This window comes from Bubalus kerabau, chromosome 1 (genome assembly GCF_029407905.1).
Source record: "Bubalus kerabau isolate K-KA32 ecotype Philippines breed swamp buffalo chromosome 1, PCC_UOA_SB_1v2, whole genome shotgun sequence".
Lineage (NCBI taxonomy): Eukaryota > Metazoa > Chordata > Mammalia > Artiodactyla > Bovidae > Bubalus > Bubalus kerabau.
In genome coordinates this window covers 244635931-244662999 of record NC_073624.1, presented here as the reverse complement: position 1 = coordinate 244662999, position 27069 = coordinate 244635931, and the positions used below count along the sequence as shown (strand labels likewise).

Here is a 27069-nt window from a genome sequence, read left to right as displayed (position 1 = left end):
CTTGGCAAAACTCTATTAGCCTTTTCCCTGCTTCATTCAGTATACCAAGGCCAAATTTGCCTGTTACTCCAGGTGTTTCTTGACTTCCTACTTTTGCATTCCAGTCCCCTATAATGATAAGGAAATCTTTTTTGGGTGTTAGTTCTAAAAGGTCTTGTAGATCTTCACAGAACCGTTCAACTTCAGCTTCTTCAGCGTTACTTGTTGGGGCATAGGCTTGGATTACAGTGATATTGAAAGGTTTGCCTTGGAAACGAACAGAGATCATTCTGTCGTTTTTGAGATTGCATCCAAGTACTGCATTTCAGACTCTTTTGTTGACCATGATGGCTACTCCATGTCGTCTAAGGGATTCCTGCCCGCAGTAGTAGATATAATGGTCATCTGAGTTAAATTCCCCCATTCCAGTCCATTTCAGGTCGCTGATTCCTAGAATGTCAACATTCATTCTTGCCATCTCTTGTTTGACCACTTCCAATTTGCCTTGATTCATGGACCTGACATTCCAGGTTCCTATGCAATTCTGGTCTTTAAAGCATCAGACCTTGCTTCTATCACCAGTCACATCCACAACTGGGTATTGTTTTTGCTTTGGCTCCATCCCTTCATTCTTTCTGGAGTTATTTCTCCACTGATCTGCAGCAGCATATTTGGCACCTACCAACCCGGGGAGTTCCCCTTTCAGTATCCTATCATTTTGCCTTTTCATACTGTTCATGGGGTTCTCAAGGCAAGAAAACTGAAGTGGTTTGCCATTCCCTTCTCCAATGGACCACATTCTGTCAGACCTCTCCACCATGACCTTCCCGTCTTGGGTGGCCCCACATGGCATGGCTTGGTTTCATTGAGTTAGACAAGGCTGTGGTCCGTGTGATCAGATTGGCTAGTTTTCTGTGATTATGGTGGGCTATTAAAGTGAAGTCACTCAGTCGTGTCTGACTCCGTGACCCCATGGACTTCAGCCTCCCAAGCTCCTCTGTCCATGGGATTTTCCAGGTAAGAGTACTAGAGCGGGTTACCATTTCCTTCTCCAGGTCTTCCCAACTCAGGGATCAAACCTAAGTCTCCCACATTGCAGGCAGAAGCTTTACCCTCTAAGCCACTAAGGAAGCCCTAAGGGCTATTATGGAGATAGAAGGTCTGAGTGGAGGAGACAGGGCCCAAGCTTCTCAGCACTTGGATTTTTACCCGTAGTCCTCAGCATTCACAGACTCAGTCCTGTAAGTTCCCTGGGAGGCCAAAGCTTGGTAAAACCTTGGTAAAAAACCTTGAGGCAAAAGCTTAGAGGCTTAAAGAATAGGCCAAAGTATAGTCCATTCTAAAGGAGATCAGCCCTGGGTGTTCTTTGGAAGGAATGATGCTAAAGCTGAAACTCCAATACTTTGGCCACCTCATGTGAAGAGTTGACTCATTGGAAAAGACTCTGATGCTGGGAGGGATTGGGGGCAGGAGGAGAAGGGGACGACGGAGGATGAGATGGCTGGATGGCATCACTGACTCAATGGACATGAGTTTGGGTGAACTCCAGGAGTTGGTGATGGACAGGGAGGCCTGGTGTGCTGCAGTTCATGGGGTGGCAAAGAGTTGGACACAACTGAGTGCCTGAACTGAACTGAAGTGATAGGCCATTCCTTCTAAAGAGACCTTATCCACACCTCCAATACACTCTAGCCTGGTACTCCCTGAGTATGCAAACCAGTCATCATTTCGGTTCAGTTCAGTCACTCAGTTGTGTCCGACTCTTTGCGACCCCATGAATCGCAGCACGCCAGGCCTCCCTGTCCATCACCAACTCCCGGAGTTCACTCAGACTCACAGCCATCAAGTCAGTGATGCCATCCAGCCATCTCATTCTCTGTCGTCCCCTTCTCCTCCTGCCCCAATCCCTCCCAGCATCAGAGTCTTTTCCAATGAGTCAACTCTTCGCATGAGGTGGCCAAAGTACTGGAGTTTCAGCTTCAGCATCATTCCTTCCAAAGAAATCCCAGGGCTGATCTCCTTCAGAATGGACTGGTTGGATCTCCTTGCAGTCCAAGGGACTCTCAACAGTCTTCTCCAACACCACAGTTCAAAAGCATCAATTCTTCCGTGCTCAGCCTTCTTCACAGTCCAACTCTCACATCCATACATGACCACTGGAAAAACCATAGCCTTGACTAGACGGTCCTTTGTTGGCAAAGTAATGTCTCTGCTTTTGAATATGCTATCTAGGTTGGTCATAACTTTCCTTCCAAGGAGTAAGCGTCTTTTAATTTCATGACTGCAGTCACCATCCAGAGTGATTTTGGCGCCCCAAAAAATAAAGTCTCACACTATTTCCACTGTTTCCCCATCTATTTGCCATGAAGTGATGGGACTGGATGCCAGGATCTTCGTTTTCTGAATGTTGAGCTTTAAGCCAAATTTTTCACTTTCCTCTTTCACTTTCATCAAGAGGCTTTTAGTTCCTCTTCACTTTCTGCCATAAGGGTGGTGTCATCTGCATATCTGAGGTTATTGATATTTCTCCCGGCAATCTTGATTCCAGCTTGTGCTTCTTCCAGCCCAGCGTTTCTCATGATGTACTCTGCATGGAAGTTAAATAAGCAGGGTGACAACATACAGCCTTGACATACTCCTTTTCCTATTTGGAACCAGTCTGTTGTTCCATGTCCAGTTCTAACTGTTACTTCCTGACCTGCATACAGGTTTCTCAAGAGTGCAGGTCAGGTGGTCTGGTATTCCCATCTCTTTCAGAATTTTCCACAGTTTATTGTGATCCACACAGTCAAAGGCTTTGGCATAGTCAATAAAGCAGAAATAGATGTTTTTCTGGAACTCTCTTGCTTTTTTGATGAGCCAGCAGATGTTGGCAATTTGATCTCTGGTTCCTCTGCCTTTTCTAAAACCAGCTTAAACATCAGGAAGTTCACGGTTCACGTATTGCTGAAGCCTGGCCTGGAGAATTTTGAGCATTACTTTACTAGCGTGTGAGATGAGTGCAATTGTGTGGTAGTTTGAGCATTCTTTGGCATTGCCTTTCTTTGGGATTGGAATGAAAACTGACCTTTTCCAGTCCTGTGGCCACTGCTGAGTTTTCCAAATGTGCTGGCATATTGAGTGCAGCCCTTTCACAGCATCATCTTTCAGGATTTGGAATAGCTCGACTGGAATTCCATCACCTCCACTAGCTTTGTTCGTAGTGATGCTTTCTAAGGCCCACTTGACTTCACATTCCAGGATGTCTGGCTCTAGATGAGTGATCACACCATCGTGATTATCAGGGTCGTGAAGATCTTTTTTGTACAGTTCTTCTGCGTATTCTCGCCACCTCTTCTTAGCACAGCTGAATTCTAAAAGGCCTAAAAATTTCCCCTTAGATAGTCTTTGTTTGCAGAAAGCCAGGACTACTCTACGGCTGCTGCTGCTGCTAAGTCGCTTCAGTCGTGTCCGGCTCTGTATGACCCCATAGATGGCAGCCCACTAGGCTCCTCTGTCCCTGGGATTCTCCAGGCAAGAACACTGGAGTGGGTTGCCATTTCCTTCTCCAATGCATAAAAGTGAAAAGTGAAAGTGAAGTTGCTCAGTCATGCCCGACTCTTAGTAACGCCATGGACTACAGCCCACCAGGCTCCTCCGCCCATGGGATTTTCCAGTGGTTTGCCATTGTCTTCTCCACTATTACGGCTACTACTGTTATTATTATTGTTATTATTATTAGCAACTTTATGGAACACTAACCTTATTGGCCACTCACCCATGTAGTTGGTGTAAACTCCTGCTGGTCTTTACTATATTCTGTACCTCTGTTTATCCTTATACTATTTAAGCAGTGTTCCTTTTTCTTCAGAGTAGTTAAATCAGTTTGTAATTTTACATTTATGCTTGATTGTCTTTCTTGCTATACTGTAACTTTGAAGTTAGGCATTGTCTTGGTTTTCTATAGCCTCTAGCAGATTTAAGAAACCTTGATAGGACTTCCCTGGTGGTCCAGTGGTTAAGAACTAGCCTGGAAATGTGGGGACACAGGTTTGATGCCTGGTCAGGGAAGATTCCACATGCCTCGGGGCAACTGGGCCCAGGCACCACAACTACTGAGCCTGTGTGCCACAACTACTGAAGCTCTCGCCTGAGAGATCGTGCTTCACAAGAGAAGCCACAGCGATCAGAAGCCTGTGCACCACAACTGGAGAAAACCCCACTCAGCAACAAAGATCCAGCACAGCCAAAAGAAAAAAGAAAAAAAAGTTACCTCTCAGAAATTATAGGCACTCTGCAGTGGTGTTAGCAACACCCTGGGAACACACTTTGAAGCTGTTCCAAATATCAGTTAAAACTGCTAATAAAATGGAATTTTATATTTTATACAGTGAGATAAAGGTGATGTTAATTATTTCATACTTGAAGGATTGTATAATGCTGGAGTTGGGAGGTGGTTAGGTGTTGGGACTTGATATTCTCAGTCTAAAACCATCATACAAGTGGTAGCATGCTGCTGCTACTGCTAAGTCACTTCAGTCGTGTCCGACTCTGTGAGACCCCATAGAGGGCAGCCCACACGGCTCCTCTGTCCCGGGGATTCTCCAGGCAAGAACACCAGAGTGGGTTGCCATTTCCTTCTCCAGTGCATGAAAGTGAAAAGTGAAAGTGAAGTCGCTCAGTTGTGTCCAACCCTTAGTGACCCCATGGACTACAGCCCACCAGGCTACTCCGTCCATGGGATTTTCCAGGCAAGAGTATTGGATGGGGTGCCATTGCCTTCTCCGAAGTGGTAGCATAGATTCCTCCTAATAACTGTCCCACTGTCTTCATATTTTTGAAAGGGAAGAAATCATTAGCATCCACAAAATGTTTAATGGGCATATTTTTTTTCCCTTAAGGGATTTTCTTCCATTAATGATTAAAAAACAAACACATTCTGAACCCCCCAATTCCCCCCAATAAAGTTCCAGATTTTCAAAGATTGAAAACTAGTTTTCTTTGAACAAATGTAAACTAAAAATAATGCATGTAAAAATAAATAGGTCTTACATCAATAAAAGATAAAACTAAAAAAAAATCCCCAAAGACCCTCCAAAAAATGTCTTCAGGTAAATAAATAAAGCCACTTAAAATCAGTAGCCCAATTTGATAAAGGAAAACAAAACAAAACAGTAGCCCAATATTGAGAAAATAATCTCAATATTAAAACTTGTTTCAAACTGAACTACTTTCAAAAACTAATTTATTGACTTTGGCTGTGCTGGGTCTTCGTTACTGCGAGAGCAACAAAGATATATACAATATATACTGATAAAATCATCACCATAATCAAGATAGTGAATGTATCCATCACCCACAAAAGTAATATTGCCACCTTTCTTACTCCTGATACTGGTAGTTTATGTATTTTTATATTCTTGATTAGCTAGAGGTTTATCACTTTTTATTGTTTTTTTTTTCAATTAAATATTTTTCATTGATCTTTACTTTTGTTTTTTAGCTTACCGATTTCTCCTCTGACCTTTATTATTATTTTCCCCCTACTTATTTTGGTTTTAAATTGCTCTTTTACTTATTTCTACAGTAAGAGCTCATTGATCTGAAACCTTTCTTTTTTGGAAATAAAGGCCACCAGTGAGGTAATTTTGCTCTAAATCTGCTTTAGCAGCATTCTACAAGCTTTGATATATTGTGTCTTCATTTTCAATCTATTCAAAATAGTTTCTATTTTCCTTTCAGATATATTCTTTGACCAGTATCTCATTTAGTAGTGTGATAATTGATTTCCAACTATTTATGGATTTTCCAGAGACTTATGTTATTGACTTCTAATTCAATTCCATTGCCAATGGACAGCACCCTTGGTATGACTGGAATCCATTTAAATTTATAGAGACTGTTTTCATGACCCGGTGTATAAATAGTCAATCTTGGCAAATTCTTGTGCTCACTTACAAAATATTCTGCTCGTGTTAGGTGATTTCTGAAAACACCAATTTGATCAAGTTGGTTCAGAATATTTTTTAAATCTTCTATATTCTTTCCAGTTTTCTATTTGTTCTACAATTTATTGAGGGAGGCTATTGATATATCTATGTAATTAGATTTTTCAATTTCTCCTTGTAAATCTATTAATTTTTTGATTCATATATTTTCAGACTATCATTGGCTACATAAATGTTTATTTTGGCCTCCTGATGAACTGATTCATTTATCATTATCACATGAAACATATTCTTGGTAATATTCTTTGCTCAGCAATCTATTTTGTCTGATATTAATACAGCCACTCTAGTTTCTGTTTTCAATCTGTTAGCATAATCTTGGCACATCATCTTGTGTGTGTATGTGTGGTAAGAACATTTAACAGATTTACCCTCTAGAAAATTTTAAAGTGTAAAATACAGTATTTTAATTATAGGTATGATGTTGTAGAGCAGGTCTCTAGAACTTACCTTACACAACTGAGACTTTATGCCTGTTAATTAGCAACTCATTTCCTCATTTCCATGATGGATGGTTGGATGGCATCATTGACTCAATGGACATGAGTGAGCAAGCTTGGGGAGATGGTGAAGGACAGGGAAGCCTGGCATGTTGCAGTCCATGAGGCTGCAAAGAGTCGGACACGGCTGAGTGACTGAACAGCAACATTTCCTCTGCCACCCAGGCCCTGGCAACCACCACTGTACTCTTTGCTTCAGTGATTCTGAATATTTTAGATACCTCATGTTAAGTGGAATCATGCAGTTTCTGTCCTCTGGTGTTTGGTTAAGTTTACTTGGCATAATGTTCTCAAGGTTCATCCATTTTTTACACGTGGCAGGATTTCCTTCTTTCTAAAGGCTTTATAATATTCCACTACAGGTATATTACCACATTTTGTTCATCCATGCCCACATCTTAGCTATTGTGAATAACAATGCAATAAACATGGAGGTGTAAGTATCTCTTCGAGATTCCAATTTCAATTATTTGGGATAAATATACATAAGTGAGATTGCTGGACATTGGCTTCCTGGTGCTTCAGTCGGTAAAGTCTGCCTGCAATGCAGGAGACCTGGGTTTGATCCCTCAGTCAGGAAGATACAACTCACTCCAGTATCCAGCTCCAGAGGAGCCTGATGGGCTACAGTCCATTGGGTCACAAAGAGTCGGACACAACTGAGTGACTTTCATGGTAGTTCCATTTTTAATTTTTTTTGAGAAAGTTCCATCATACTTTCAATAGTGTTGCACCATTTTAAATTTCCACCAACAGTGTGTAAGGGTTCTAATTTTCCACTTCCTTGCCAACACTTGTTAGGCAGAAACTTTTTTAGTTGGATGCCGTCCTACTTGTCCATTTTTGTTTTCTTGAGTGAACTTTGGTATCATAACCAAGAAATTGTGGCTAAGACCAATGTCATAAAAGTGTTTTCCATGGTTTGTTACAGTAGTTTTAGTTTAAGGTTTTACGTTTAAGCCTTTAATCCTTTTTGAGTTGATTTCTGTGTATAGTGTAAGGTTAGGTTCCAATTTCACTCTTTTGCATTTGGATATACAATTTTCCCAATGTTTCCCAACGTTATTTGTTGGAGAGACTATTCCCCATTTCCAAAGGGAATCTGTCTCTGTATTGTTGTTGAATTAGTTTGTCAGGGGAAGGAGGGACTAGGTCTTCCTATCCCTTTAGCTTGGTGTATCTTTTAACATCCTTGTATTTTTCACCTTATTTGTCATTATACATGAAGTGTATTTTTGTGGGCAGCATATAGTCATCTTGCTTTGTAATCCAATTTGATCATTTCTGCATTTTAATTGAACAGACCATTTACATTAATATGACTGTCAATATGATTAAATTTAATTATATTATTAATTTCTTTTTGACTCATCTGTTGTTTTCCTTTTTCTTTTTTTCTGCCTTTTGAATTGACTATTTCTTTATAATTTCATCTTTGTTGACTTATTGACAAGTGTTTTATTTTAGTGATTGTATTAGGGTTTATAGTATGTATTATTAAGTTACCACAGTCTGTCTTCAAGTAACATTATTTCACTTTACATATAGTATAAAGAACTTGCAATCATATTCTTCCATTTTTCTCCTCCGAGGCTTTGAGCTATTGCTGTCCTTATGTAATTTTAAATATGTCTAAACTACAGACCACACTCTTGCTGTTCTTTTTAACAGTCAATTATATTTTAGAGACTAATAATTTTATGTCTGAAAATAATTTTTCATCCTTGCTTCTGAAAACTATTTTTGTTGAGATAGTTTTAGGTTGACAGTTTTTCTTTATCACTGCTTTTCAGCAATTGTGATGTTGGGTTCTAGTTTTCCTATTTGGAAACGTTTCCACCATTACTTCTTCAGAAGTGATTTTTCTGTCCCCTCCTTCCCTCCTCTGGGAACTCTGATTACATATATGTTAGGCTGCTTGAAGTTGTCCCAGAGTACATTGGTGTTCTGCTCGTTTTTTGAACCTCATTTCTGTGTTTCATTTTGGATAGTTCCTATTGCTGTTTTCAAGTTCACTAATCTTTCCTTTTGCAATGCCTTCTCTCTGTACTCCCATTGAGAGTTTTTATTTTCTTATATACTGTAGTTCTTATCTCTACAAGTTCAATTTGGATTCTTTTTTAATGTTAAATATCTTCACTAAGTTTTGGTATATGTGGCATATATAAAATAGCCATTGTGATGTTCTCTGATAATTCAGTCCTGGGTTGACTGAATCTTCTCTTCAGGAGATGATGTTTCCTGCCTCTCTGCATGTCTAGTGATCTTTTGATTGGATGTTAAGAAACTGTAAAACTTACATTCTTGGGTGCTTGACATTTTTATAAACCTATGCGGTTTCTTGAGCTTTGTTCCAAAATTGTAATAATTTTCTTAGAAAGGATCGATCCTCTTGGGTTTTCCTTTTCTAAGATTTGTTAAGTGGTACCAGAGTGCTCACTTTAGGACTAATTATTCCCCAGTACCAAACCCTTCTGCATATCCTAGTCAGTTCCCTATAAATCATGAGGTTTTCAAGTTAGGCTGGTGGGAACAGGCAGTATTTCTAGCCTGTGTGAGCTTTGAACACTGTTACTTTTAATTTTGGGGGATGGTTCTTCCCCAGGCTTCAGGCAGTTTCCTCATATGCATAACTAGTCAGTATGCAGGTGATTCCTTGAGGGACCCTTTGTATCTCCACAATTCTCTCCTCCAATTTTGTCCTTTCAGTACTCTGTCCTGCAGTCTCCAGTATCTTTGGTCTCTCCAGATCTCACTTCAGGCTTTTCAACTCAGTTAGTTGGCTGGGCTTTGCCTGGGTTCCCCTTTTATGTATGTTTGCAAACTCTCTCAAGGCTGTAAACATGGATGAATTGTAGGATTCACCTTGATTTTCCCCATGTCTTAGGGATTTTTTTTTTAATATTTAACATAATGAAAATCATTCTTTTATATATTTTGTCTTTCTTGGATAGTTTTAGGGTGCACGTGCATATGTGTGCATGTGTGTGTGTGTGTGTAGGGTAGGAGGAGGAGCAATAAGTCTGATCCATGTTACTTTACCTTGGCTAAAAGCAGAAATCTTGAATGATTCCATTTTATTTGACAGTTTTTCTAATTTCTACATTTCCTTTGAACTTAACTATGTATTAAGATCTAATAAAATAATTTATTAAGAAAAGTTATCCTGATTCCATTTTATTTGACAGTTTTTCTAATTTCTACATTTCCTTTGAACTTAACTATGTATTAAGATCTAATAAAATAATTTATTAAGAAAAGTTATCCTGATTAAAATAGTCGCTGTTGGTCCATCAATGGGGAAACATGACAAAAAGGTGGCTTATAATATACCAACTGTGTAGCTCAGGTATTTTAGGTGGAGAATGACCACTTTCTAAGTAGTATACTATTAATACCATTAGTGGTTCTGCAAACAATATGGGGAGAGGAGGGTAGGGACAATAAATGCACCTTAAATAGAAGCATTAAGTGATTTCATATAATACAAGTTGTATAATTGGGTCAGTGACTTAACATGTAATTTTATTTCATGATACATAAATATTAATCAAACACCCAGGAATCAGGCAGATGTCAAGCAGCTAGACAAATTCTCTAAGGAGGTTATGAGCAGGGACTTCCCCAGCAGTTCTGTGGTTATGACTCCATGGTTCCAATGCAGGAAGCATGGGTTCGATTCCTAATCAGGAACTAAGATTCCACACTTGGTGCGTGGTATGGCAAAAAAGAGGTTACAAGCTGAGTTTCTTAGAATTAACTGCTGTTTATGAGAAAAAAAAAAAAAAAAAAAGGCAGATTTCTAGACCAAAACAGATTGTAATTTAAGAGGACTGGGATGGGGTCTAGAAATCTGCAAAATATTAACCAACTCAGTGGCTTTGGTAAGAGATAACTATGGAAAAAAGCTTGCCTCTATTTCTTATTTGAACTGGAAAACGGACAATGGGTGGGGCAGAATGAACATTATTAGGAGAATTAAAGTAGAGGCAAGAACAAGCCAAGGTATTTTAGCCTAGCATAAGAGGTTCAGACTAGAAAAGGTCTTCAGCATCAAACTAAAAAAACCCTAAGGTTTCAGAATAGGGAAATGATAGTATGAGAATGATTTTTAAAAGACTACTGATTTGATGGGATGAGTGAGCAAAGCTGGAAAGCGTCAGAACATTTAGAATGAGGCAATAAGGGTGAGCATCGAGGAGGAAGTACTGACTATAGTAACTAGAATGTCAGAGAACACTGGTAAAAACGGTCAAACTTCCTTTCACATATGTAAGGACAGGAAGTTAGTATTAAATAAGAGATTTAAAATATTATAAACACAATAGTAAGCAAAATAATAATAATAAAAAATAGTAAGAACAAAATAATCTTCAACAGGTTTTTCAGATGTTCACTTGCATGATTCTTGAAACTCCACTAAGAGCTCAGGAGCAGTTTGTATTGCCTGGAAGGAGTATTAAACAGCAGTGTTAGTTTTCTAAATTAAAACTAATGCATCGGTCATTATAAACAAAAAGCAGTTTACCTTCTCTAAGGAAGATGAAGCAATACTTGCATTTTATTTATATTTCTTCATTTGCTATTTCAGCCAATTTCAGTTTATTGTCAAAGATAGAGAGATTGTAGTCAAGAAAGAGAGAAAAATGGACTTCTCCGGTAGTATAGTGGATAGATATCCACTTGCCAGTGTAGGGGACATGGGTTCAATCCCTGGTCTAGGAAGATTCCATATGCCAAGGAGCAACTAAGCCTGTGTGCCACAACTACTGAGCCTGTGCCCTAGAGCCTGTGTTCCGCAACAAAAGAAGCCACCGCAACGAGAAACCCTCACACCGCAGTGAAGAGTAGCCTCCACTCACCACAACTAGGGAAAGGCCAAGAGCGGCAACAAAGACCCAGTGCAGCCAAAAATAAAGGGAATAAGTAAAACAAAAGAAAAAAACAAAAATCTACTTCTCCAAAATTACAAATTGGATGTTTAGGTTACAACATGTCAAGGGTGTGATAGAGGGATTAATTCTGGTAGGGAGTGGGTATGAGCAAAAAAGGCAGACGAGGGGACTTCCCTAGTGGTCTAGTGGCTAAGACTCCACACTCCCCACACAGGGGCCCTGGGTTCAATCCCTGGTCAGGGAACTAGATCCTACATGCCGCAACTTAAGAGTTTGCATGCCACAACTAAAGGTCCTGCGTGTTGCGACTAAGACTCCACATGGCCAAACAAATAAGTAAATAAATATAAAAAAATAGAGAAAGAAGTATGACAAGTTTTCAAGAAAGATAAAAGGTATCAGAAACTGTTAACAGATTTTCACAGTTCATAAAGATAGATAACTTGCTCAGTGCTGTGAAAGCAAATCCAAAGGAAGATGACAGTTCTGTATGTTTATTCATTTCTTACCTTCTTTTAATGGAGTTTTGGGAACAAAATTTTCTTTACTTTCATGAAGAAAAGCCTTTGAAGGATCAAAGTGTTTGATACCCAGAACTTTATTCAATTCCTCCTGAAGTTTTGCTTCACTTTGTTTTCTTTTAGTAAGCTGAGCACGGAGTTTTAACACCTCCTATCGTAAGAAAAAATACAGTCCGTAAATAATTATTGAAGATCATGTTGGTGAAATGTGCTACCGACATTACTGACAACTCCACAGTTGCTCTTTTTTCAAACCTTAATGGCAAAAGCCTACTGCATACAAGCTTTCAGACTATAAATTACAAAATGAACAACTATGACAAAGAAGATAACAAGTTATTTAAATCTTCCTGTCCCTCTATAGGTACAAAGTTGTATTTCTGATAAAAGTTCAATACCAAATTAAATGCTGAGATTCACTACTGGTGAGACAGCATGAGAAGCTCTAATGACTTGCTTCCTAGTGACATAAAAAATTGCCAAAAAAAGCAACTACTTAAAGCCTCTATAAATGGCCTTAAGGTAAAATAGCAAGTGAAGAAACAATTCAAGCAGATCCACAAAAGTGCTTTTTGTTTTTTAAAAAAGGCAATGTCCTGTTGTGTTTGAACCAATCCTGTTCCCTCTCACCCTAGTCCTTGCTTAGCAAAGCAGAGACTCCACATTAGACCTCTGCAGACCGGAGCAGAGGGTTCCGTCCTCTCCCTGCTCCCAGTCAGAGGCTTCTCCTGCCAAGAGGAGCAGGATGTCAGCATCTCTCATCTTGCCCCTAGCTCTTCCTTGATCTGAACCACAGAAAATGTGGCTGAGAGGTGTGTGTGTGGGTCTTTTCTTTCAAGAAACCAAGGTGCAGAGTGCTGAAAATACCCAGACCCTGATCACCCTTTACCTGGCTAATGAGACAATGGTTCCAAGCCAACAGAGGCAAAGTGAGAGACCCTCAGATTGCTCATTTCCCTCTCCCCAAGTCTACTAAACATCCAGCTACAGGGACATAGGTGTCACTCAGAGGAAAGCTTGCCATTGTTCCCAAATCCAGATCTGAAGCCTTGTCTCAGAAATTCTGACTAGGAGGAGAACACAGAGCTCCTAATTTATTCCCAGAGATAGTGACTTCACTTACAACAGAGCTTAGAGCAGTTCAAGCTGAAGGGTGACCTTAAGAACAGTAGAGGCTGTGTGGTGCAAGGGAATGGGAAGTGATTAAAAACTGGGCTAAACTGTAAGCTGACTAGTTTGTAGAAGAGAAGTGTTGAATAAGACAGGTGGGAGGAGCCCTCCTGTAGCCAGAACAAAGCCAATCACTGACCTAAAACACAGTTCCAACAAAGGAACCAGAATTAGATTGGATTAATCTGTAGAGTTAGAACTGGACATGGAACAACAGACTGGTTCCAAATAGGAAAAGGAGTACATCAAGGCTCTATATTGTCACCCTGCTTATTTAACTTCTATGCAGAGTACATCATGAGAAATGCTGGGCTGGAAGAAGCACAAGCTGGAATCAAGATTGCCAGGAGAAATATCAATAACCTCAAATATGCAGATGACACCACCCTTATGGCAGAAAGTGAAGAGGAACTAAAAAGCCTCTTGATGAAGGTGAAAGAGGAGAGTGAAAAAGTTGGCTTAAAGCTCAACATTCAGAAAACTAAGATCATGGCATCCGGTCCCATCACTTCATGGCAAATAGATGGGGAAACAGTGTCAGACTTTATTTTTGGGGGCTCCAAAATCACTGCAGATGGTGACTGCAGCCATGAAATTAAAAGGCGCTTACTCCTTGGAAGAAAAGTTATGACCAACCTAGATAGCCTATTCAAAAGCAGAGACATTACTTTGCCAACAAAGGTCCGTCTAGTCAAGGCTATGGTTTTTCCTGTGGTCACGTGTGGGTGTGAGAGTTGGACTGTGAAGAAGGCTGAGCGCTGAAGAATTGATGCTTTTGAACTGTGGTGTTGGAGAAGACTCTTGAGCGTCCCTTGGACGGCAAGGAGATCCAACCAGTCCATTCTGAAGGAGATCAGCCCTGGGATTTCTTTGGAAGGAATGATGCTGAAGCTGAAACTCCAGTACTTTGGCCACCTCATGCAAAGAGTTGACTCATTGGAAAAGACTCTGATGCTGGGAGGGATTGGGGGCAGGAGGAGAAGTGGACGCCAGAGGATGAGATGGCTGGATGGCATCACTGACTCGATGGATATGAGTCTGAGTGAACTCCGGGAGTTGGTGATGGACAGGGAGGCCTGGCGTGCCTTGACTCATGGGGTCGCAAAGAGTCAGACAGGACTGAGCGACTGAACTGAACTGAATTGAACTGAATCTGTAGAGGAATTTATGACCTGGGGCAATGTTAAAAATAATCGAGGGATAAGCCAGCAACTATGTGTGATCAGGGAGACAGGGAGGCAGACTTACCCAAACCAGCATCATCTCAGGGTGACTGTGTACACACCCCAAACTGAACCTCCCTCAGAAGCAACATCAGAGGCACAAACTAGTGGGGGATGGGGAGGACGAACAGACTTCACTAAATAAGAAAATAACAAGATACTTGCAAGGGGACGGCAGTACCCAGAGGTGCTACAATATATTGTCTAAAACATCCATTTTCTAACCGAAAAATTACAAAGTACGCAAACAGGAAAGCATTCCCCGCATACTGGGGAAAAGCAGGCAACAACAACTGCCCAAGAGAGTAACCCAATATCAAATTTATCCAAAAAAGGGTTTAAAGCCATTATAAACATTTGAAGTGAAGGAACTTAAAAAAAAAAAGGGAGTAGACTCAAATTCCTACAAACAGAAATGAAAGAGGGGCCATTGCTACTGATATTATCAAAATAAAAAGGAATGTAAGGGAATATGGCACATAATTGTGAATCAACCCATCAGAAAATGAAATGCACATATTCCTAGAAAGATACAAACTACTGAAACTGTCTCAAGATGAAATAGTCAATCTGAGGTAGGACTGTATTGCTATAAACTTCCCTGTTAGAACTGCTTTTGCTGCATCCCATAGGTTTTGAGTTGAAGTAGTCAATCTGAATAGACCTATTATAACAAGTGAAGAGATTAAATTATTGATCAAAAACCATCCACAGAGAAAAGTCCAGGTCCAGATGCCTTCACCACTGAATTCCACTACACATTCAGTAAAGAATTAATATCAATAATTCATGAACTATTCCATAAATAGAAAAGGTGAAACACTTCCCAACTCATTTTATGAAGTCAGTATTACCCTGATAAAATAAAAACCACCCACCCCAATATCAACAAAAGTAAACGTGACTTGACAAACCGATTTGAGATTGCTATTTTCATCTTTCAATTTCACAACATGCTTGATTTTCTGCTTTAGATTCTGATGACCCAATAATTTGGCATATGAATCTCTTAGATTATTTAGTTGTTCCTGAGCCGCACCATGTTCATTCAACAAAGCCTGTTTCTCTGCTTCAAATGCATCCAGTTGTAGCTGAAAAAGATTTTTTTGTGAAGTTAAGACTTAAAACTATTAAATCCTACTTAACTCGTATTAACTACAAGGAAAACTAAACTGAAAGAAAGTAAAAAGGCAAGACAGGACTTCCCTGGTGGTCCAGTGGCTAAGACTGCAGAAGACTGCAGGCTCCCAATGCAGGGGAGCCAGGTTTGATCCCTGGTTGGGGAACTAGATCCCACATGCTGCAATTAAGACCCGGTGCAGCCAAATAAGTAAATAAATATTTAAATAAGAAACTCAACAACCACAACAACAAAAAAGGCAAAAAACAAAAATATATTATATTGACTTACTCTTAGGGCTCTCCATAAATTGTCTTTTTTTTTAAATAAAAAGTTATTTTTCATTTCAAAGATCAATGAAACAGAAAGAAAGAAACAATGAAAAGACCTGCTAGCTGGGCTAATCTGTATTACCACAACACATTATAACCAATACTGTCTTCTGACTCTAAGTACCCAGATTTGCATTTATCCTTTAAGCATTAATTAGAGGAACATTGAGAAAGATCATAACAAAATAAGTGTCATAAATTTACATAGATTATCAAAAGTTCATATCAGGAGAGCCTTCTAAGGTATTAACTTTTAAGAACCTTATTAAGGGGTAATATTTAAGCCTATAAAGCCTATATTAAAAATGTATGCATAATAATGTAGTAACATCTATAATAAACCTTCTGTAATAGGAAGTTAAACTGGCAATGTAAATGCACAGCAAAATGATCTTTCAGAAGAACCATGTCACTGCCATGACTGTGACACAGAACAATACGAATTCTCAAATACAAATAAGTTAAGTCCTAATTAACAGACCTGAAAAGGCTTCGTCTTATTATATAATTCTTCATAGAGGAGACGCCACTTATTCATTTCCTCAGTTAATTCTGCTATTGAGTTTTCTTTTCCAGCTTTTCTGTAAGGGAAAATTAAATTAAAAATCAAAGTATACTAGAAAAAATAACTTGAGATGCATGGCATTTTAGTTTTCAACCTAGATTACCTTGCTTCTTCCTCTTCCAGTTGTTTCTTAAAGTCTTCGCTTTGTTGCTTGAGTTGGTTCTGCAAATCAAATATTCTTTTAAGAGAAGAAACTGTAATTTCTTTAATTTCTGCTTCTTTAAGTGCTGATTTGGTCTGCAGATCTAGAAGCATCCTTTGGTTTGAGAGAGAAGAGTCCATTAAAAAAGTTATAGCCATTTAAATTACCTTTTTTAAAAAAAGAATCTCAAAGAATTGTTAAGAATTATACTTTTTAAACTGTATAAATTCATAATTCACCATTGAAGATCACCCAAAGCAAGCCATGGGACTACAGTTTTCTGCACCACTTAGTAGCTGGCTTGCAGCAACATCCAATTGTCCTAATGGTTCTAAGACCACAGGTGTGGGTAGGTTTTATGTCTCCTACATACCTTGCATATTCTTGATTTGAGTTCTCAGTGGCCAATATTTGATCTCGGACATCCTCTGCACTTTGCTCAGCCTTGGCCAGTTTTTCCTTAAGTGATTCGTTCTGCACCTTAAGATCTTTTAGCTCACTTGCTGTTGATGCTTTATAGCTTATTTTTTAAAAAACAAGGTTAAAGGATTTTTCTAACATATGCATGACAAATCTATAGCTGATTGGTTTATATTTTATACACTTTTAGGTAAAACAAACAAAACCTTATGTATTTTCACATTTGCACAGCTAAGAATCCAATGTTTTGAAGTCAAGTTAATACTAAACATTAACTTATATGACATATGCAGTTCCTTTAAAGAAAAGAGTCAAGTGCCTAGTATGGGTGGAATCTATGAACAAAAATAAAAAGAAATCAACTACCAAACATGGAAATTACCTCAGAACAAAAACCCCACACAATCCCTCTACCTACTGTAATACTTTATTATCTTGTGGGTGAGAGAAAAAAATGCCTCTTCAGGTTGTTGCAAAATAAAAGGAAAAATAACTACATAATTAACTTTGTTCTAAGTGTTTTAAAGGCAAACTACAGAACATGTTAGCTGATAAAACTGGAGAACCTACATTTTGCTTCATGATTCAGAAAAGGCTTTTCTGAGGAATTTACAGTTAAGTTGAGGTGTGAAAGTGAAGAAGAACAAAAAGCCTCTTGATGAAAGTGAAAGTGAAGAGTGAAAAAGTTGGCTTAAAGCTCAACATTCAGAAAACGAAGATCATGGCATCTGGTCCGATCACTTCATGGGAAATAGATGGGGAAACAGTGGAAACAGTGTCAGACTTTATTTTTGGGGGCTCCAAAACCACTGCAGATGGTGACTGCAGCCATGAAATTAAAAGACACTTACTCCTTGGAAGGAAAGTTATGACCAACCTAGATGGCATATTCAAAAGCAGAGACATTACTTTGCCAACAAAGGTTCATCTAGTCAAGGCTATGGTTTTTCCAGTGTTCATGTATGAATGTGAGAGTTGGACTGTGAAGAAGGCTGAGCACCAAAGAATTGATGCCTTTGAACTGTGGTGTTGGAGAAGACTGTTGAGAGTCCCTTGGACTGCAAGGAGATCCAACCAGTCCATTCTAGAGGAGATCAGCCCTGGGATTGCTTTGGAAGGAATGATGCTAAAGCTGAAACTCCAGTACTTTGGCCACCTCATGCAAAGAGCTGACTCATCGGAAAAGAGTCTGATGCTGGGAGGGATTGGGGGCAGGAGGAGAAGGGGACGACGGAGGATGAGATGGCTGGATGGCATCACTGACTCGATGGACGTGAGTCTGAGTGAACTCCGGGAGTTGGTGATGGACAGGGAGCCCTGGCGTGCTGCGATTCATGGGTTCGCAAAGAGTCGGACACGACTGAGCGACTGAACTGAACTGAGGTGTGATGGATAAGGAGGATTTAGCGAGCCAATTGGGGAAAGTATTTCAGAGGGAAAAGATGTGTATGTGCTCGGAGGCAGGTAGAACACAGTCCACTAAGAGCTGGGACTGGGGCTTGCCTGTGGCTCAGTGGTAAAGAATCCGCCTGTCAAGCCGGAGACATGGGTTCAATCCCCGGTCTGAGGAAGACCCCACATGCTGTGGAGCAACTAAGCCTGTGCGCCAGAACTACTGAGCCTGTGCTGTTAACTACTGAACTCAAGTGCCCTAGAGCCCACGCTCCTCAACAAGAAAAGCCACCTCATTGATAAGCCCGCGCACCAGAGTTAAGAGAGCAGCCCCCACTCACTGCAACTAGAGAAAAGCCCTCATGGCAACGAAGACCCAGCATAGCCAAAAACAAATAAATAAAATACTAAGCATAAAAAAAAAGAGCTGTGACAAGAGTCTAACAAACAAGAGAGGCCAAAAAAAAAAAAAGAACAAGAGAGGCAGGAGCAGGAGCAGAAGCAAGAGGCATGAGTCCTTGCTGGTGGGGCATAGTGGGCTTACCTGAATGATAAAGAACATACTTCAAAGGTCTCTTAAGTAAGTGTGTAAATTATTCCAGAGATATGCAGAGAACTGACTGGGGAGGGCCAGGAATGCTGAACTGGAGGATTAACCAGAGGATGATTATTTTTCAGCCCAGATGAGTGGTAAGGGAGGATTGGACCAAGGAATTGGCAAAAGAAAGATGTGAGATCTCTTTTGGAGGCAGAATGAAAAAACTCAAGAAAGAGATTGCATGTTGGGAGAAAGGGAGAGAAGATGATTATGATGACTCAAGACTTACAGAAGGAGAAACTCAGAAGATGGAGATGTCACCGACTGTGATCAACAAGAATGAGAAACGAGAGGGACAAAGGGAGACAAAGATGATCTAGAGTTGTTTTGGTGGGGTTAATACCAGACAACAGTGAGAGATCTACTTGAAGTCAAGTAGGCAGCTGAATATATGAGTAGGGGATGAAGGGAGAGGTCTGGTTTGAAGAAATAAATTTTAATGCTACTTGCATACTAATGGTGACTGACATCACAGAATGCCTCTAAAGGCACTAGTTTTCAAAGTAGCAAGAAGGAAAATTTCTTTCCAGAGTTGTGAACAGCACTAAAAATTGTATATGTATACGGATATATATAGTTGTTGTTCAGTTGCTCAGTAGTGTCCAACTGTTTGTGACCCCGTGGACTGTAGCACACCAGGCTTCCCTGTCCTTCACCATTTCCTGGAGCTTGCTCAAACTCATGTCCATTGAGTCAGAGATGCCATCCAATCATCTTGTCCTCTGTTGTCCCCTTCTCCTACCCTCAATCGTTCCCACATCACAGTCTCTTCTAATGAGTTGGCTCTTCGTATCAGGTGGCCAAAGTATTGGCGCTTCAGCTTCAGCATCAGTTCTTCCAAAGAATATTCAAGGTTGGTTTCCTTCAGGATTGACTGGATCTTCTTGCAGTCTAAGAGACTCTCAAGAGTATTCCAACACCACAGTTCAAAAGCATCAATTCTTCAGTGCTCAGCCTTCTTTATGGTCCAACTCACATATTCATACATGACTACTGGAAAACCACAGCTCTGACTACACAGATCTTTGTTGGCAAAGTAATGTTTCTGCTTTTTAATATGCTGTCTAGGTTTGTCATATGTATATTAATTATATGTATGCTGACATATAAAATTAAAATATACAGGGACTTCCCCAGTAGGCCAGTGGTTAAGACTCTGTGCTTCCACTGTAGGGGGAATGAGTTTGATCCCTGGTTGGGGAACTAAAATTCCTCATGTCACACAGCATGGCCAAAAATTCAAAAAACAAAACAAAACATATATATATATACATACACACACATACATGTACACACACACACACACACACACATACATATATATACGCTATGTATGTCAAAATATATCAGATGCAGAAACACATCAGAGAGATTAGAAGGTACTAGTTAATGAATGGGTATTAGGCAGTTGATTATCCATATGGAAAAAGAAATATGAATTTTATCCCTTTATCACTACACATACAGAAATCAGTTCTAGGTGGAAAAATGAAAAGTGCAATTTTGAAACAAACAAACAAAAAAAGGTGAATATCTTTAAGTTCTTGGGATAGAAAGAAGTTTTTGTATGTAAAAGTGTTCACATAAAACTCTATAAGTTTAACAACACTAAAATCAAGAATTGCCATTCATCATAGGAAACCATAAGGAAAATGAAAAGACAAGCCACACTCTGTAAGATATCTACCACCCATATTGCTGATAAAAACCCTACAAATCAACCAAGAAAAGATAATGCTCTAGAGAAATGAATAAAAGTCATATATAAGCTTTTTACAGAAAAGGAAAAATGAATTATCCACAAGAAGAGGTCCTTTTACATTTAGTATACTGGCAAAATTTATGAAGTCTAACAAGCTTCAGAGAGGAGGTAGATCAATGGGAACTCATACATCACTAGTGGGAGTGTAGATTTTCACCTCCCCTTTATAAAATGATTTGGAATTAAATTTTGAAGTTGAACACTCACTTAAATGTGACTTTAGAGTAATTCTTACAGGTATGTAAGAGGAGACCACAAGAATATTCACAGTACTGTTAATAAAATGAAAGAAATGGGAAACGACCCAAAAGCCCAAAGCGAGAATGGATAAATAGTGGTAGACTGATAAGATCAAATATTCTATAACAGAGGATGAGATGGCTGGATGGCATCATCGAATCAATGGACATGAGTTTGAGCAAACTCCAGGAGATAGTGAAGGACAGGGAAGGCTGGTGTGCTGCAGTCCATGAGGTTGCAAAGAGTTGGACATGACTAAGTGACTGAACAACAATTCTATAACAGTGACCATGAACAAACTATAGCCTCAGGCAATATTGTGATTCAACCCTAAAAACATACATAATGCAGAGTGAAAAGGCAAGTCCCAGGATATGGCATATACTACTAGGACATTTTTGGTGAAGTTCTGGAAAAAGCAAAATTAGGTATTATTCATATGGACATACATTATACAATTATACACAGGAAAAAAGCAAGGAAGTAACTGATGTAGATTTTGAGATGGTGTTACCTACTGCGGGGAGGAATGAAGATGGGACAGTGGAGGATTCATACAGGTAGCAAGCTGTTGAAACTCTTGGTTTATAGGTTGTCTTCTATGAGCTCATGCATGTTAAATTTACCTTTATGATTCAGGATTTCTGTACACATTGTATCTTTTTATTGAATATACTAAAATAGATAAAAGAGCCCTCCACCCAAAATTATATAAAGTAAATACAGTAAGTAAAAATGTTAACATTAATACACTCAGTGTGAGACTGTGTGATGTACTAGTGTTTGTTGTATTATCCTTTGTAATTTGTAGTGCCCTCCAAAATAAACTTTCTTTAAAAAAGGGAAAATAAGTAGACTGGATAGGAAGTAGATACATTATAATATCTATCAAGAAGATGGGCTATGAGATTATATTATAAACTATAAATATAAACTAGTATATATGTGAAGTCGCTCAGTCATGTCCGACTCTTTGCGACCCTGTGGACTGTAGCCCACCAGGCTCCTCCATCCATGGGATTCTCCAGGCAAGAATACTGGAGTGGATTGCCATTTCCTTCTCCAGGGGATCTTCCCGACCCAGGGATCGAACCCAGGTCTCCCGTGTTGTAGGCAGACGCTTTAACCTCTGAGCTACCAGGGAAGCCATATATATAGGATGAATAAACAACAAAGTCCTACTGTATAGTATAGGCAACTATATTCAATATCTTGACATAAACCATAATGGAAAGGAATGTGTAAAGGAATCTATCTATATGTACAGTAGAAATTAACACACTGTAAATCAATTATACTTCAATAAAATAAATTAAAGAAAAAAAGATGGGCTATAAACATGAGGAGGATTTGGGGGTAAAAACAGTATTGGGAATGAAAGGTGCAGAAAGAAGTGGGGGGTGAAGGGAGATTTAAAAAGTTGTGTTTTAAAGACAAAGGCACATTAACATGTTCTAATACTGATTGGAAAAATTCTAGAAGAAAGGTTGAAAATTAAGAGATAAGGGATGAATGATGGAAAGAGGTCACTAAAGGTTAAGGAATGAGATACCTCATCTGTAATAGGTGGGAAGAAGATAGGGTAAGCATAGATGCAGGTACATTTATAGGTTCCATGAAGAGGAAATAAAAGCGTTTGGATTCTTTGTGAGGAAAATGATGACATCAGGAGAGTCAGACAGATGTGTATGAAATCTGAAGTGGGTACTGGGAGAGGGAAATTACTATATATTCTAAGACTACAGGTAACATGAAATGCCCATTTATGATTGGGCACTGTGGAATTTAAAGTAATAACAATTGTTTTATTCATATAGTTTTGCTGACAGATGTCCCTAGGTGAACACCCCTTGCCTGCTCACGTATGTTTGAGAGCAGCCTCCCCATAAAAATACCTTTCAAACTGAGCAGTAACATCTTCCAGATTCTGCACTGTACTGTTATGTTTTTCTTGCAAAAGCAAGGTGGCCTGAGTATTAGCAGCATTACTTTCCTCCAGTTCGGCTTCTTTCCTAAGAAAAAGGAATGGTTAAAAGATAAGATGCTAACTGCATCTTAATTTAATATACCATTTAATATACCATTAGCTTAAGAAAGAGACTAGGATGTACCTTTGACACTGTGAATCATATACTCCACATTGGACAGCTTAGATCTACATTCATGATCTATATCTGCTATCATGTTTATTTACATGCAGCTTCATCTTATCTTTCCCATTCTTATTTTACTTTTGTTTTTATCCTAATTTACTTACTTTTATTTTCATACCATATGTACTTATGTAGGTAGTTTAAACACTTTTGGGGAAGAAATGAGATTAAAAAGACTCTTAAGACAGAATCTTGGCAGCATCCAAGACTGAAGAATGTGAAGGATTGTAAGTTAAGAAGCTCTTGGGTTAAATAAAATTTAATTCTCTGAATTAGGATATTTAGGGAACACTAGGTACAGTTAAGGTAACTTCGTTTTAAGAGGTCTTTTGAAAAAATAATTACAAGACTATGTAGATTTATTGTGACTATACAAATAACCCACAAAATAAATTACTAATTATTTAAAGATTCAACAACTTATTTAGGAGGCTATTTTGCCTAGACAGAATGGCTTTTAAGTCATCTTTATAACTATAGACTACAAATCTATAAAGATTTCAAATACATGAATATTACATATTTCTACAATGGTGACAAACTTTATTTGACAGGCATATGAGCTTATAAGAGGTATTTGAAAGAACACATAAAACTAAAACTATAAGCAGCATTATTCGCTTAAAAGCTAAGTTGGACACTGAAACAGGATACACAATTGTTCAAATTCATTCTGGAATGAGCATAGGATTTTAAAAATACACACCACAGCTAAAAGCAATTAACTACTACTAAAGGATTTAAAATAAAAATACTTTTTCCTGCTCCCTAGAGGAATCTTGTCAACTTTTAAGTTTTTCTCTGAACCCTGAAATTTCCACACTGGAAAGGACCTTACAAATAATCTCATAAAACTCCTTTATTTTGTATCTAATGAAACAGAAAACAAAAGAAATTAAGACAGTCTTGCTCAGAATCACACATTTAACTAACAGATCTAGTAATAAAATCTTTATCTCCTGACCTTTGAATTGAGTTGAGTTAGAATAAATGATTATCTCCTTTTTCTTTCTGAAATTGACATCATCCACTCAAGTTTCTTAATGTACCTGTTCCCTGAGGCTGGCTGCAGGATGAAACAATCCCCCTAATTACACTTTGGTACTGTTCCCCAAAATGCAGGCATATATAAAAAAATTTGGTGTTTTTTAAAATCACTAACCACTAAAATAGAAAAGGGATTAATAAAAAAGCACCTAATAAGAGATAGATACATAGTTGTGATATAAGTGATGAGTTTTGTAAGGTTATGTCTAGTAACCTTTCTAGAAAATGTTTACTGCTGAGATCCCAAGAATTCAAGTATTTGTTTACTATTTGAACTCAAGAATCAACTTGAATACTGTAAATAAATGTGATGGAGGGCATATAATGTGAAAACAATATGAAATTAAACAAAAAAAAAGGCACTGGATCTCAGGCTTTCTACTTTTAATGATACATTTTTTTTATTTCTGGATTTCCTCCAGTTCTGGTTGTTTCTTCCCCATTTTGGTTTTTGATTGTTATTTCTGAAGTGTTTGTGGCTCCCTCTTTGAACTTTAAATAAGAAAAGGGCATGGCTTCTGACTTGGGCTGTCACATACCTGTCTATCTGTACTTCCCGCACATGTACTTTACCTCTCTGTGTCTCTTTCTTATTTGTGGACTTCCCTGGTGGTCCAGTGGTTAAGAATCTGCCTGCTAATGTAGGAGACCATGGGTTCAGTCCCTGGTCTGGGAAGATTTCACATGCTGCAGGGCAACTAAGCCTGTGCGCCACAAGAACTGAGCCTACACTCTGGAGTCTGCATGGCAACTGCTGAGCCCATGTGTTATAACTACTGAAGCCTGGGTGCCCTAGAGCCCATGAAAGTAGCCCCTGCTCACAACCAGAGAAAGCCTGCATGCAGCAATGAAGACCCAGCACAGCCAAAAGTAAATAAAATTAAAAAAAAAAAAAGAAAGAAAATTCCTTATTTGTAAAATAATTCCAACCTCACCACTCACATGATTGGTGTGGGAATCCCAAGAGAATGTACTAGAAAATAACTTTTAATTATAAACATGAAGTCCTATTACGAACCCTTTCAGCTTTTCTTTGAGGCATTTTAGTTCTGCAGCTCTAGATTCTGCTTCCTCTTCCAGTTGCTTAAGCAGGTTTTCAGCTTGTTCCTCCTTTTGCTGTAATTTATCCAGCTCATCCAAGGCCTGCTTTAATTCTCCCTCAAAGAGAGTTCTCTCTTTAATCATTTCTTCTTGAAAAGAACAGAGCTTCTGCTGAAGACCAGAAGATAATTCCTGCATATAGATAGAAAGCCAGCAAAATCATCTGAAAGGTTTTGACAATTTAATAAATAATTAAATTTAATAATCTGTGAGATTTTACTAAGGACAAGAGAGAAGTACAACTAATGAAGTATGGACGCTAAACTCAAGAGCCTCTGAGAAACTTGAGAGATTCATATTCATTCTGTCATGGGTTATATCCTACCCTTTGTTAAGACTGGGGTAAATGTTATTTCAGTTTTTTTCCTATGCAACACACACTTCTTAGACAACAAAAATTATATTCTACAACTGGCTTTTATCATATATTTTTCTCATATGATACTATATACAGTATTATGATTTCAATGTTATATAGAAGTATTTTAAAGCTATATAAGTAAATAAGAATAAATAAATACAAGTAAATCACCATTGCAAAAAAAATTCTAACATTACAAATAAAGGAAAAATTGCCTTTGACTATTCCCCATTCCAATCAAGATAACCTCTAAATTTTGCATTATAAGCCTTATGGTCTTTTTCTATATATGCACATTCTTTTAAAACATAAATTAAATACACTGTGTATAAAAAGGTCATTTAAAATATCATAAAAATAGTTGTTGAGGTCTTTTCAAGTCAGTATATACAGATCTACCTAATTCCTTTGTCACTGCAGATTGCCAACAATATAATATTTTGCATTAGTTCACATGAGTACTTGCTTGCTTGACTAATTCTCACCAATATATCATATTACCAAATGTTTTAACTTGTGCCAATCTTGGAAGTGGAAAAAAACACCAAAGGATTTCTTTGATTATTATGACAAGTACAGCATCTTCTCATTTTACAAGCTATCTGAATTTCTACTGCTAAGAATTATCTATTTCCATCCTATGCCCATTAAAAACACTTTTTTGTTTAATTAAAAAAATGTTTTTGGCAGCACTGAGAGCCATGCAAGATCTTCATTCCCCGACCAGGGATCAAACCTGTGACCCCTGTAGTGGAAGCTCTGAGTCTTAACCACTGGATCACCAGGATTATTATTATGATTTTTTAATGAACTTCCTGTGTTTCTCATTGATATGTAAAATGTTCATGTAATCTGGATTTCAAAAAGTCACATTTTGTTTTTTGTTTAATTAGACACTCTTTTACCACAGAACTGTAAATGCCTACATAGTAATCTAACACAAGAATGTGCTGAAAAACAAATTAAAACAATTTCCCTATATTGTTTCAACTGTTGCTTAAATTTTTCAAATCATGAATGACTGTGGTGACATCAGTTAAATATGCAGCAAAGACACGATTACTTCCTCAGGATAAGAATCTAAAAGTAGAACTGTTGGATCAAAGGATATATACAATTTAAAGGTTTTCTGATACACAGGGAAATGTATGACATAAAAGAAGCACTAGGCTTTTTTAATATTGTAAACTACCTTCTCTTGTTGCAGAAGTGAATCCATTTGCAATACTTTTTGTTGTAGCTCTTCATGTTCTTGTTTTTCAAGAATAGACCTCTCTTTTAAGCTTTGTATCTCAGAATTTAGATTTTCGTCCCGTTCTCTGTTTCTATTGATGAGGTCTTCTAGAAAAGGAAAAATATTAACAATGGTGTAGTTAGATACTAATATTACCTTTGAAAAACCCAGATTCCCATGGTGGTTCAGAGGATAAAGAATCTGCCCACAATGCGGGAGACCCAGGTTTGATCCCTGGGTTGGGAAGGTCCCCTGAAGAAGGGAATGGCAATCCACTCCAATATTCTTGCTTGGAGAATTCCATGGACAGAGGACCCTGGTGAGCTA

General features: G+C 38.4%; 1 protein-coding gene across 4 annotated transcripts in view; it reads right to left on the bottom strand.

The window, feature by feature from the left end:
• Positions 1-9970: 9970 nt before the first annotated feature.
• HMMR (hyaluronan mediated motility receptor) overlaps positions 9971-27069 on the bottom strand; it is a 33388-nt gene continuing 16289 nt past the window's right edge. For all 4 annotated transcript variants that reach the window (XM_055562031.1, XM_055562026.1, XM_055562020.1 and 1 more), the window contains exons 10-18: positions 26701-26849; positions 25065-25279; positions 22742-22858; positions 16808-16954; positions 16396-16548; positions 16209-16308; positions 15190-15366; positions 11871-12033; positions 9971-10913 (exon numbers count right to left, since the gene is read on the bottom strand). In XM_055562031.1, coding sequence (XP_055418006.1) covers positions 10894-10913; positions 11871-12033; positions 15190-15366; positions 16209-16308; positions 16396-16548; positions 16808-16954; positions 22742-22858; positions 25065-25279; positions 26701-26849 — 1241 coding nt within the window. In that variant the 3' untranslated portion in view covers positions 9971-10893. The remainder of the gene's footprint in view (positions 10914-11870; positions 12034-15189; positions 15367-16208; positions 16309-16395; positions 16549-16807; positions 16955-22741; positions 22859-25064; positions 25280-26700; positions 26850-27069) is intronic.